The sequence below is a fragment of the Mytilus galloprovincialis genome, chromosome 4 (genome assembly GCF_965363235.1).
Source record: "Mytilus galloprovincialis chromosome 4, xbMytGall1.hap1.1, whole genome shotgun sequence".
In the NCBI taxonomy this organism is placed as follows: domain Eukaryota; kingdom Metazoa; phylum Mollusca; class Bivalvia; order Mytilida; family Mytilidae; genus Mytilus; species Mytilus galloprovincialis.
Window position 1 is genome coordinate 101,409,722 of NC_134841.1, and position 14,535 is coordinate 101,424,256.

General features: G+C 31.1%; 1 protein-coding gene across 3 annotated transcripts in view; it reads left to right on the plus strand.

The window, feature by feature from the left end:
- Positions 1 to 1,060: 1,060 nt before the first annotated feature.
- The window catches only part of LOC143073634 (rhotekin-like), a 36,249-nt gene continuing 22,774 nt past the window's right edge, over positions 1,061 to 14,535 (plus strand). The window contains exons 1-2 of one of the 3 annotated variants that reach the window (XM_076249316.1): positions 1,061 to 1,189; positions 4,444 to 4,701. In XM_076249316.1, coding sequence (XP_076105431.1) covers positions 1,073 to 1,189; positions 4,444 to 4,701 — 375 coding nt within the window. In that variant the 5' untranslated portion in view covers positions 1,061 to 1,072. Of the gene's footprint in view, positions 1,190 to 4,443; positions 4,702 to 9,003; positions 9,325 to 12,490; positions 13,682 to 14,535 lie in introns of those variants that run through there. The other 2 variants (XM_076249318.1, XM_076249317.1) reach the window with 2 other exon arrangements.

A 14,535-nucleotide genomic window follows, 5' to 3' on the forward strand; every position in this document is an offset into this window, starting at 1 on the left:
TTTTTTTACATTTTAACATACATATTTTAATGTTTTTACTGTTCTTTTGTTAAGATAAACTCTAGACTGCTGGTTGCATATTGTCCAGTTGCAAGTATTTCATGCAAATTAGAGAAAACATACAACTTTTAATGTTTCAGTATTTCATGCATAATTAGAGAGAACATTAAAGTTTTAACGCGCAGAGAAAGGGACACTTTGACACGTTAACTGTACTGTTTAACTCAACATGTTTGCTTACAATTTACAAACGAAATAGCCGAAATGACGCCCCCACTTTAAGCCAGTTTAATTCTTCCGTTTTGAAAAAGTACTAACGTGCTTATGTATATTTTTAATGAAATGGTAAAATTAGTATACGTTAATGAAATAGCAATAACCAAATAACGCTTGATATGGACACGTTTTGGGGATTGGACACGTTTGGGGGTTAGTTGAGAAATGGACACGTTTGGGCGTTTATACAAATGACACGCTTTGGCGCAGTTTTCAACTAGATATGTTTGGGGGAATCGGACACGTTTGGGGGGGGGGGGAGGACACGTTTCTGAGTGTTACATATATATTTACCATACAAGCGCTACTGGAATGTAACAACATAGAAATGGAAAATTCACAATTGGGAAGCTGAAACACATCATTTGCCAAGTTATGTTTTGCTATTGTTGTTCTCAACCGATCATCATTGTCAATTTCAAGATGGAAGTCAAACAATGCAGCAGATTTAATTGTATCTGTTGTATGAACTTGTATTCCTTATTACAAGTTCGAAGGGATAGATGCGTGGCACGGTTCAACATGATCATCAAACTTTGAACTAAGTTATGCCGGATTCAGTGAGAGGACACTTCTTCATTTTTCCCTTTTTATAAATCCTAAATTAGCATTTATTGATGAAATCTTTAAATCTAAATAAAAATGAAAGAAGAAAGCTATTATAACGCTTTACCTTATTTACTTGATTAATAATGTTAAATTAAACTGCTCGAATGATATTTTTAGACGCGGTGTAAATGTATAAAAATAAAAGAAGAGTTATTTCCCTTAATGCGGGAGCGAGGCTAGGTTCAAAATGTCGGCAAATCGGAAGAGGAAGCGGGATATTCAAGATTGTAGTTTTGATATAGGTTGCGGGATAGGGTTAAAACGACGTAAAAAGACACCACCCCACCCTCCAATTTCAAGAAAGGTACAAATCAATGTGTCTCATTCAAAGTGACTTGTATTTTATGTTGTGTCAAATCATTTGTGTTTGTTCAAATTTGTTGTCAACATTGCTAGTTCAAATAATTGACACTTCGGACATTTAAAGAGCGACTGCTTTTCTAATTTTTGCTGTGGTGCATTCCTATAAAGCTAACAAAGAGCTGTGCCATGAGTGCATAATTCGCCTATTTGCAAAATGCAATTGGACAACAAAATCAAAATTTATAAGAATCGAAAGGGAGCTTTATAAATTCAGTGTTCTCCCCAGAAATTTTGGATAGCATCACATTTTGCGTAAAAAAAAATAACTTTTTTTTTTTTTTAATGTCATTTGTCGCGTCGCGTTGATGCTCTATTTCCTTTATATGTTTTAGTTTATATTGTTCAATTTATAACTGAGAATACAATTAAACTATAACAACAAAAACAGTTGTTTCAGTTTATGTTTTCTTTATTCATTTATAGTTACAGAATTATTTTTTTCCTCTTGTGCCAAATAAAAATAAATATGTGCTTTCAGTTACCCAACAATAAGTCAAATGAATGAATGGTTCATTATAGTGCAACCTGTATATATACAAAACTAAATATCTAGTACACAAAATTAACTATTTTTTTATATTATATTAAGTAAAGATAAAGTAGCAAAAGTAGCAAAAAAAAATATCAATTTAAAAAACTTTTTTTTATCATGTTTATGAAATTCATTGTTTCATGGCACTGAATGAATTAGTCCCTGTTGTTTCTTATCTTTACATCAAAATGATACGTATTTTCAACAAAGTTATCTAACAAATAGTCTATTAATGCGTAGTTTTCTCTATTGGTATATTTTTTCTGTCCACCGTCCGTCTGTTGTCATTATCGTGAAAATGCGGATTTTTGTCATATCTGGTCCAGTTCCGATCCGTAGTTTACACAAAAATGTGCAATGGCAGCTGTAGAAAAATTTACGAAAATGAGTCAGAGAATAAACATTGTTTGACAAGAGATTGTGAATGAATAAGACGCTTTTAATGCATTAAATGAATTAAACATAAACTTAAGCCAATTATGAGTATAAAATTTATTTTAGCTCAAAACCAAAATTCACGCTCTCGCATTACCGGAAGAGAAAGAAAGTATTTTTTGGAGAGTTGTACAAAAAAACGACCTTTAAAAAAAAAAATCGTTTTAATCTTCGAAATTTCGTAATACAAAACATAGATTTCGAATTGTTTTTGTGATTGCATTTTTCCATGTCGAAATTGGTGATTGCAGACACGTGGTATTGGTCATGTCACAAGTGTCAGCTTGGGATATTCGCATCCAAACAGTTATCACCCTGAGGGCAATTAAAACCTAGCTATTTAATCTCTTAATTGCCTTTAGTGTCCGACTTAAAGGGATTACAATTAAAGTTGATATAATTTTTATGATCATAATCGATAATAGATGAAAGTTCAAAATTGAGGACAAGTAAAATAGCATCTTCAAAATAATTATAGCGTCGCTGGAATAATTATAGCGTCGCGGGAATTATAGCATCACAGTGAAAAAATATAGCGTCACGGTACCGCGACGCTAAAACGGCCTGGGGAGAACACTGAAATTATACCTCAATAATTACATTAGATGCATGTTTCTTTATAATCAGTTAGTCTGATTGGCTTACTGCAATTGTAAAGCAAAATATTGTCCTATGAAATATTGTACCACAAGACAATATTTCATAAAGTTTTATGAATCATGAAATATTGTCCTCGTGACCGTCAGTCGTCTATGGAAAACGTCCAGAGAAGGACAAATTTGCATAATGAAATTGTATCTGTATATATATATAGACAATATTTCACAAATGAATACTATGGAATTTTGTCTTGATAAAGGGAGGTTATATTTTGTGTGAAGTTAGACAATATTTCATAGATAAAGTGATAGATTTGACAATAAAATTTTATGAGTAGCACCATTTTTGCAGGGTCAGTCGGGATTGGGGAAACATACAATATTTTATTTTTGGTTATATTTCGTGAGTATTGACACAATATTTCATAGACAGATTGGGCCTAGAATAAAATATTGTAGGTTTCCCCAATCCCGACTGACCCTGCAAAAATGGTGCTACTCATAAAATTTTATTGTCAAATCTAAGTCAAATATTATTTTATTCATTTCTGATTTTCAGGCTTGCCGGATCGTTCCATTATGTTCCAGCTTTTTGGAAAAATACAATTATTTCCCTACCTACCTACTTATACCTGGCTTGGCAGGATCGGGATTGGAGAAACAAACAATATATTAATTTAGGCCTTGTCATGGAATTTTGTCTCATGAAGGGGAGGTTATCAACATATATTCATGTTTTTAGGAAGAAAAAATTCTGCGACATGTGCCTGTGTATATATTTACAAAATAAGCGATTGTCAGTACATTACTTATATTTGTTTGTACAGTATAATGTAATAAAATGAAAACTACGTTAGATATTTCTTTAATCTATAAAAAACCATTTTTAATGTTTCTGTGCAAATTTGAAACTCACTATTAGTAATAATATAAATTCTCTACTATACAAAACAATTTCAGTTATAAATCTAAAAATGTGCACGCTGCATGCTTGTGTACTATTTTCTAATTGTGAAATAATTTGATTAAAAAATATTTTCAAAGCAAGAATTTCATAGTGAAGTATTGTCATGAACCGAATTTCATAGTGAAATATTTTCCAGAAGGAGGTGACTAACGGCCTTATATATGTAAAAAAAATGAACGAAAAACAAAAATGTAACATAAACAAACGACAACCACTGAATTACAGGCTCCTGACTTGGGACAGGCATATACATAAATAATGTGGCGGGGTTAAACATGTTAGCGGGATCTCAACCCTCCCCTAATCTGGGACAGTGGTATAACAGTACAACATAAGAACGAACTATAAAAATCAGTTGAAAAAGGCTTAACTCATCAGATGGACAAAAATAACTACAATGTACTTGCATGTATAGTACAATATCCCTATATCACTGTTTACAGATTGCTGAGAAACCATCATAAAAGATACAATATTACTAATATTCATACCAATGCTCATGGTATTGGTACCAGGTGATGTAAAATTGTTCTTATTTATCTGACATATACAATTCATCCATTTCTTTTATTTAGTTATTTTTATTGCAGGATCCAATGAGCCACTTATTTATCTGACATATACTATTTATTTGTTCTATTATATAGTTATTTTTATTGCAGGAAAAAGAAAACCTAACTCCCTTTAAGAAACCATTATCCTCATGGAGACCTCCTCGACCAATAACACCAGTGTTTACTCCACCGGCACTGAAAAGAAGAAATTCTTTCAAATGTACTCTACAGAGAAGAGTTTCTATGAATGTAATGAAAAAGAAGATGAAGAAATTACAGGACTACTCCCTCCCATCAACAAGGTTGAAGACATGTGGGGTAGCTGGATACTGTAGTCCTGTTTGTGTTAGTTGTCGTGTTAAAAAGGTAAGATAATAATAATCTTTTCTGTCTCTAGTCATGAAAATTAGTACAGATAGCATCCTCATTTTTTTGCAAATTATTTAAATTATCAAAGCATGAAAATATTCACTTTTCTTAAACTCGCTGTCTTGAACATACCTTAACATCCAACAATTCAAATACAATGTATAACAAGAAAATCTAAATACTGATTTCCCCATAAATATCATTTTGTCATTTGTTATACATGTACTTTGCATGTACTATGGAAATGTGCAGTTATGTACACTTGTGATTTTGTGTATCATTATGCGCACTTTAAATTCTTTACATGTGAAGAATAATTTTTTATGGTTAATGATTTACATAAAACATTGTAAAATGACTTTAAATGAGTGATGAAATTGGCTTTATAGGTTGCACTTCTGTAAACTGAGCCACTGATATTTCCCATAGGAACTCTGTTAACAGCTTAAACGGTGCCACTTTTAATACTATGAAGTTTTCATTAAATATCATACCCTTGAATAGGAAGTTCAAAATGCAAATGGTACAGTAATATTTTTTTTTACAAAGGTCAAAATATAAGGTTGTGAGGCATATTTTTCAACAATTATACGCCTTGAACTTGTAAGAGTTTAAATTTATACAACAGTTCTTTACTTTGAGTTTTCCTGAGGATTCAATTTGTCCGCCATCCAACAGTATTTATACTGATTAATTCCCAAATTGTGTCTATGAGACAAAACATTGGAGATCTTCATGATAATATCAGGGAACCAGCTGGAGGTACAGAATATAAGCATAAAAAATATCTTTGAATATTATATATCTCTCTAAAAGAGGTGTAGTTTGTGAATCAACTGTATTTTAATACAAAGTGTAACCTCTAGACAGTAATATATACAAAAAAAGTAACATGATAAGTTTTCAGAATTTAAATGATGAAATAGAATTGCAGCATTGTATATAATTACTCAATAATGTTCAATACAAGATTCAATATTTGAACATTATTTATCAACACCGTGATTTGATTTTTCAATAATTGTCTTGGACATCACATTCCTGTTCGTTGACCTTTACTTATATTAACACCTGTCAACTGCTTCATACAAATGTCATTTTATAATAATAAGAATTTAACTGTTTCTGATTTCTCAGTTGGTGAAAACACCTCTGTTCACAATAATGATATCCTCCACCATCTTAAACAATTGGCAGGCATCATGTTTGTTGTACTTTGGATATGGATACATGTAATGTTAGCAATTTTAAAATAGAATTTTTCTATTATTTTTGAAAATTATCATTTCTGAATCGTAAGTATCCTAATTCCTTATAATAAACAGCAAACATTTGTTAGTTTTTTATTTCAAACATTTACTTTTTGTCTTTTGTTTGATTTGTTACTGAATTGTGGCACTTGAATAACTCCCAAAGACAAAGGTTATAAGGTTCTCATGAACAAAAAAGAAATTGTTATAACAATAGTGTCTGTCAAACTGTAATGAATGGTTGGTAATCAGTAATTACATGTAAAACTATGTTGTACATTGCAAGCTGTGACAAGATAAGGTGTTAACTCAAGAAATATCCTTACTTCAGCTAACAGTAAGGATATAATAAGGTATGCTTGACCATGAGACAACTCAGTGGCCAATCCAGAACTTTTCCTAAGGGGGGCACGCTGACTGACCTAAAAAGGGGGAGGGGGGCTCCAGTCATGCTTCAATGATTCCCTATATAATCAACCAAATTTTTCCCACAAAAAGGGGGGCCCCCCTTGATCCGCCTATGCAACTATATATTAAAGAACAGGTGATGTTAATGTATGCCACTAGATGTTATCATACAGCCTTCAACAATGAGAAAAAACCCTTACCATATAAGAATAAGAATTTTATTAATCTAATCAAGAATCCATAAAGGGCATCATTTTACAACAATATTATGACAATATGATTGGAAAAAGCAAAACAGAAAACTAATACCATACTATAACGTAATGGACAGGATCAGAGCCTAACAAAATATTATTTCATATATTTTGTTTACATCTGGATCTTATTTCTAAACCTTTAATGATATAATTTCCTAGGCACATTAGAGCATATATACATGTAGCATTTAAGTTGAACAAAGCCCTGACATGACAAAATGTTCAAAACATGTATGTATTTCAAACAGCAAACGACAAATATTAAATTTGGATTACTTCCCTTACACAGCTGGTAATTATGGTTGCAGGGAAAAAAAATTCCAGGGGGAGAGGGGATCAATTCTCAACAGCATAGTGTTTAGCATAAAAGCAAAAAAGGGGGATATAATTTTTTATATTTTTTTAGGGGGGTCAATTTGCAACAGCATGGTGTTTTGCACAATAGCAAAAAAATGAATATAAATTCAAATCTTATATATAATAACCAATTCCATGTTCTATGACTACAGTTATTCTGTGTCAGAAACCTATTATGTGTCAAATATTTTAATTACAATCCAAATTCAGCGTGATTATTGTGTCCATTTTTGCCCCAACTGTTCAGGGTTGGACCTCTGCGGTGGTATTCAGCTGTGCTAATTGAAGCAATTTATTAATATTGCAATCTAATTGAAATATTAAAAATCTGAAATAATCTCTAATATTCTAATATTACCATGATTTCATTCATTTTATAAGCAAATAAAGATATTATTTGGATTTTTTTTTTGAATAGAAACTCTACATTTTTGAAGAAATCTGAAAATTGATTTTTCAATAGATGTTTTAAAAATCAGAAACTGACATGTTTTTCTGGTAAGAAGTTTACATTGTTTTTGTATCCATGTGACCTGACAGTCATCTACAGTTGTAATAAGATACTTTAGGACAGGATATTGTCCATGTAGTTAAACATTTATCACTTTAATGATAAGAATCATGTCATTATGACTAACCTAAATTAGGAAACTTATACTAAGTGCTCTGTTTTAAAATAGGAAAAGCTAAGAATTACGATTATTGATAATTTTAAAATTTGGATTTGGAATGCTTTACATAGAAAAATTACCTAAGAACAAGTCAACATGGCCCAAACTTTTTGTCAAATCCTAAATGTTAATGCCTAAAACATGACCATTTTTTTTGTGTTTAGTCTGTAATAGATAGATACAAAATTGAAAAGGCAAACTAGGTATAAGCATAGATGAAGTGTTGAAAAGTCTTCTCTAGGAGTTATTGCCCTTTAATAAATATGTCAACTTAGGCAAGCGTAAATGAAGTGTTGAGGTGTCTTCTCTAGGAGTTATTGCCCTTGAATGAACATGTTTACGCTTTTCTGTGTTTTGAGAATAAGATATAGAATGGAAATGGGGAATGGGTCAAAGGGACAACAATCTGACTTAAGAGCAGACAACAGCCGAAGGCCACCAATGGGTCTTCAATGCAGTGAGAAATCCCATACCAGTAGGCGTGCTTCAACTGGCCCAAAACAAAAATGTATAATAGTCCAGTGATAATGGACGTCATATTTAACTCCAAAATATACTAAAATTAAAAATCATACAAGACTTAAAGAGGCCAGAGGCTCCTGACTTGGGACAGGTGCAAAAATGCAGCGGGGTTAAGCATGTTATTTTGGATCTCAACCCTCCCCTATACCTCTAGCATTTACATGTATAGATGATGCTCAATATTTTTATTTAAATAATACTTTTTGTTGATTTTTGAATTCAAAAAGCCATCAGTAGCTTTCTCATTCCTTCTCCTTTTCAAAATAACAAAATAATGAGTTTTGGAGATATTTGACCCTGATAAATTGTGTAATACACCAGCTTAGCAGTCCTGAGGGAGTTTTGATAGTTTCCTGATATTGAGTAGATCTAAATTTAATTAATATTGACAAGATAAATTTACATCATCCTTTACAAGAGGCCAAGCTATTTGAATTTTATGTCTTATCTTAAACTTGATGCAACCTCTCCAAACTATGATAAAAAAGGATAACTTTTTTTTTGCATTTTTATGTGTTCAATGACATGTGAAATTGCACAGTAAATGAAAAATACATTTTCCCAACATTTTTTTTTATTGAAAACTATAATATAATATATATACCAATGTTATAAATTTGAAAATTGTATGTAAAATTAATCTTTTGTGGCCTTATAAAATCTGCCTGTATTAGTCACATAGACTCACATGTTATAAGTACATTTGGGAATACAATGAAACATAAATGACCCATTGAACAGAAGTAGTAATTTGATTTAATGTCAGAATGTCACTTTTCTCCTGTCCTATCTTTGTCCATGTAGTGTAATTTTAAATGATTACACACATAAAAATGAAAAACTGATGTTAGAGAGGAAATTTGATCTGTGGAAGAAGCAATTGATCCAACCACACAGGAGTGCTGGCTGACATTGATTTTTATTCCTATACCATTTCCCTTATAGTGGCACACGTGGTATATGTCTGAAAGTCTTTGTGTATATTATTTCAAAAATGACTGAATTTGTATACTATGATTTGTGATCATAATGATCATGTGGATAGTGTAAATAGGTTGATGAATTGATGTCCAAATTTCTTGTTGTGACATGGTTAACATAATGTCGTAAATTATGTCAGGAATTGATAAACACAAAATACTTCTGCACAAATGGGTAAGTATCTTTTGTATTTCATAGTATTGCATGATGCAATCTCATAAGTTTTAATTGATGCTTTTTAATTGAAGAAGCTGTTTTCTTGATAAAGGTTAATTAGAGTTGCATTAACTAAAGAGGGAGGTGGGGAAAGAATTACTCTAGTGGAAACATTGATTATTTTTTATTTATGTCAGTGATTACACAGTAAATGTGAAGTTGATGTTTTAAATCTCTTAAATTGATGGTTTTTGTTAACCTCCATTAGACTAATTGTGTGTGATTTACAAGAAAAGAGTTTTCTCTTTTATAGTCGGAACTTTATTAGCAAGAAACTAAAAAAAAATGGAATACTGTCGATAAATATTTCAAATATCTACAGATATTTTTTTCTTGATATTTAATTAAACAAGCTACATGTAGTTTGTTTCGTACTTTTATGAGGCTTATTTGGATAATAATTTGGTTATTTTTTTTCACTAAGGGGAATGTACTGTCACCCTTATACATTTTAATTGATGAATTTGGTCCCATCATCTCCATATTTGTATATTTTCACATTTTATAAAGTTCATAAGAGTTTTTGTCTTCTGAGTAAGTTTGTTTTGCACATTTCACTCGCTTAAAAAATCGGCTTCCTGGTCAGTTATAAATCTTTTAAGGTCAAAAGAACTACATCTATAGAAATAGCCCATATGAAAGGTTCAAGTTTACAAGTCAGGAATTAGTTTTCTTTTGATTTGTTTCGACTTTGCCATGCAATGGCTTTTTAGCTAACTAAATGATATAGTTTTTGCTCATTGTTGAAGGCTATAAGACGACACATACTATATTTGTTTACATCCTTGTGTTTTGGTCTATTGTGGATATTGTTTTTCATATTTGCAATCATACCACTTCTTGTTATTATTTTATATAAGCTCATACAGTCTCATAGAATAGATAAGTATATAAGAAAGATAAGTATATAAGAAAGATGATGTAACCCAGATTTCATGGGAAAGTGATAAATATCATTCAAAGAAAGTATGTGAGTATAATTTAGGTGTACTACTACGCTGGTAAATGTCACAGCTATTTTTGTCTAGCCTTCGATGAATATGATGAATGTCAACTATCAGTGGTGTATGCTAATTATGTGGTAAGTGATTAAAGTTTGTGTTAAGCTTTATATTGTAAAAGGGGGGGGGTGTTGATGCTGGATAACCAAATATTCTGAACTTTCCTTCTGGCATATGTCTGCTGACTGCTAAATTAGGTTGACTTATATCATTGACTGAAATAGAAAGTCCTATCATGTGATCGTTCCAGTTACTATGCATATTGGTCTTTTAGCTCAGTCATTGTCCATCTTTTTTTTATCTGTACTCATATGATCATCATCTGACCTTGTCCTTAAGTTTAACAAAAAAATCTGTCCTCTGAAACTGCTTGGCCAATAAAATCCAAATTTGGCCTCGATGATCCTAAGGGAATTTAGTTTGAAAAATGTGTCCAATGATTCTATCTACCATCCAACATGGCCACCAATGCTAAAAATAGAACATATGGTGTTCAAGCAATCATTAATATCAATTGAAAACTGATAGATTCTGAAATATCAAAATCTACATCCTGTTTATTTGGACCATTATTCTCAGATGACTATTTATAAGAGTTATTGCCCTTAAGTGACACAAATTTTCACTTTTATTATTTTATTAGTGGCTATTATCTTGAAAACTTTTAATTTACATAAGAGAGACAAAGCAAATCTTAACAAATTCTTTGTCATATGTTGCCTATATCTATAGCTACCTACCCATATATATATCATGTATATTTTTATAAAAAAAAAAAAAGGTGCTATGATTGCCAATTAGACAATTCTTTACAAGAGACCAAATGACACAGAAATTAACAACTATAGGTTACAGAATTGTTTTACATTGTCATTTGTGGCCTTTTATAGCTGACTATGTGGTTTGGGCTTTGCTCATTGTTTAAGGCTGCTCAGTGACCTAAAGTTATTGATTTCTGTGTCATACCACATATTTAAGGTAGCACAATACAAAGATTTTTTCACTCCCAATCAGACAACTTTAAACTGATGTAATTCATTTCATCCTTCTTTATATTTTATAAATGAGGTACCAAAAGAAAGAAGAAAGATTAGTCTTTCAAATTGTGATAATTTCATTATGACATAATTATTACATAATTAATTATTATGTAATTAGTCGCTATATTGTGATGTCCACACTTGAATGAATTTAGCGTCTTTGTTTTTCATAGCATCCCAAAATATTTTATAGATTCTTGTACAACACAGCTTGACCTCCAAAACTGTGTCTCAGATTTCCAAAAACATCAATAGAACAAATTTTATACCCAATTGAACTTAGTGGTCTCTAATGAATTGATGTTGCAAACTTCATTGAAGATTAATGAGAGAATGAAATACAATAGGAAAAATCAGAGACACAGTTTTGGAGGTCAAACTGTGTTGTGCAAGAATCTATAATTTTTTTTAGGATGCTACGAAAAACAAAGAAGCTAAATTCATTCAAGTATGGACATCACAGAATGGCAAATAATTACATAACAATTAATTATGTAATAATTATGTCATAATTAAATTATCACAATTTGAAAGATTAATCCTTCTCCTTTCTTTTGGTACCTCATTTATAAAATTTGAAGAAAGATGAATGGAATTACATCAGTTTAAAGATGTCTGATTGGGGATGAAAAATCTTTGTATTGTGCTACCTTAATAAAAAAAATTCTTTTAAATATCATCTACACCTCGGATTTTCTATGATTTTCTATCTATCATGTATGTAGTTTTAATTTTTAGCCTACATGTAGTTAAAAGGTGTACACAATGCATATTATTAATTTATGCCTTAGAAAGGAGTGTAAATTTTAATAAACCCCTAGTAAGTATGTTTTAATCCTATTATTCATAATCTTTTCCTTGCTACCTTTCATTTGTATTCCTATATCATTATGCATATTAATGTGCAATTAAGTTTATAAAGGTTTAACCCAAATTTATTGCTAAAGGCAAAAAGGAAACATTTGAATATATTTAACATTACCTACATCAAAGTTGTAAGTCTCAACTCAGGTGATATAATATTAGCAAAGGTGTATTTACTGTTTCCCCCTAAGGTGCCCCAGTGACAAGCACATGTAAACATACACAAAGGATTAGTTATCATCTTTGTGTGGGTCAATAAACCCAATCAATGACAGTGGAGTACCTGTCCCAGGTAGCTGGACAATTAATCACTCATTAATACACTTAATTAACACCATAATCAGCTGGAGAGACAATGGGTGATATATACTGTGGATAAAGTATCATTGGGGTACTTTTAAATTTCTGTTTCAAATGTCAGAGATGGAATTATTGATTTTGTTTACAATGATGTACAGACAACTTTAAAAAGATTTGGATTTAATGGTTTATATGTAAACCTTGAGAAAAGTATTGTACATTGAATGAATGGAAATAACAGATGTATAAACTGACAGTGAACAAAATATGAAGACTGCCTCAGACAGTTAATGGAATTCTAATTATTCTTCAGCATCTGTGTCTTCAACTTTGACCTTTACATTGAGTATCTCATGCTTGTCAAACCAAGGATGTCTGTAATTCAGGATTACAAAAAAATTAGATAACAGTTTAAATTATTATTTAAATCGGTGACAGATAAGCAGTAGAATAAATATATTAGGCGTCACATACAAATTTATGATTTAGGTGAACATTGTTTTTGTTAAATATTTAATTAACTTATTGATAAAAAGTTTACCAGGTGTTTGTGACCAGAGACCTAAGTACAAGATTAAAAACTGACGATTTTGAATATTGATATTTGTAAAAGGTAAAAAGTCATTACATATTCATGGTTTGATGACAAACCAACTCTCATTCACTTTGGATTTAAATGGCTTTATCAATGGGAAGTTTTACTGTTGACCTGTCATTCATGTAAAGGATACAAACCGATTGAACACCGATTTCACTTTCTACAGTCGGCAAAAGTTTGGCTACTCTTGTCGTTACATATGTGGGGAAACTCGTTACATATGTGGGGAACATATAATACAATGTGTTATAAGTGTGCTATGAATGAGAATTTAAAAAATTAGTGGTTAATTGAAGGAAAAATTGGATTTTTATTGAATTTTAAAAAACTTTGTACACTATGGGGTAAAATAATTGTGATTCATCAGAATGGATAAGTGTTTACCGATATTAGAGTTGAGACGGAGTAATAGTAAGAATGGGGAGACAAAGCTTAGTGAGGACATTACATCCCCCCTTATCTTGGAGGACATGAGTCTGTTCTATTTTAGACAACTAGCTGCTAGTCTACAGGTGAGCTATTGATTTCAATAAGACCAGGTCTGAAGTATTATCATTATTCAAACAAAATGATTATTGAGGAAAAAATATTTATCTTTAGAAATTGAAAGTAATTGACCCTAGTCCATGTAGTCATTCAGAACTTGGTTAAAACAAATGTTTGAATGAAATGTTCCAAGAGAAAGAGAGATATTCAAACTTGTAAGTCGAAAACAAACTGACAAGGTGGTGTCAATAAACAGGGTGAGGGAGTTATTAGCTCCTGGATTGACTAAACATAGCTGTTTGTAATGCCATGTAATCTATATGTATATGTTGATATATATGTTCTCTTTATGTTAAATGAACGAGATTAGATAATGATTAACCCTGCTATCAGATATATATATATATATATATATACAGGTACATATATCACAGGATTAACACCTGTCTTACTGATCATGTCAAAGTTGTTAGGTTATTCCACCTTCTATTTTCCTATCAGTGAAACTGAAACTTAGACAACTTATCATTATCTCACTACTGTTTTTTACTGGACTGGTATATATATATATACATAAATACTTGAATGATAGTTGTTACTTAATGAATTATACAGTACATTAACATTGCTGAAGGTCATACTGTGATTTTTATGTGTAAATGTATTTTAGTATGAGGTATCCTTACATTGACATAACACATACATGTATAGATTTACTCCATTTTCATTCTGAATGTGTAAATATGGGTTTCTGTTGTATACAATCTTCTATCAGGAAGGACCCCATGTAATTTCATTTCACTGACCCTTACTCTTTTGAAACTACTTTAAAAAAGTAAAATACAGAAAATCTGAAGCAAATATCTGCCAGCTTCCCAAT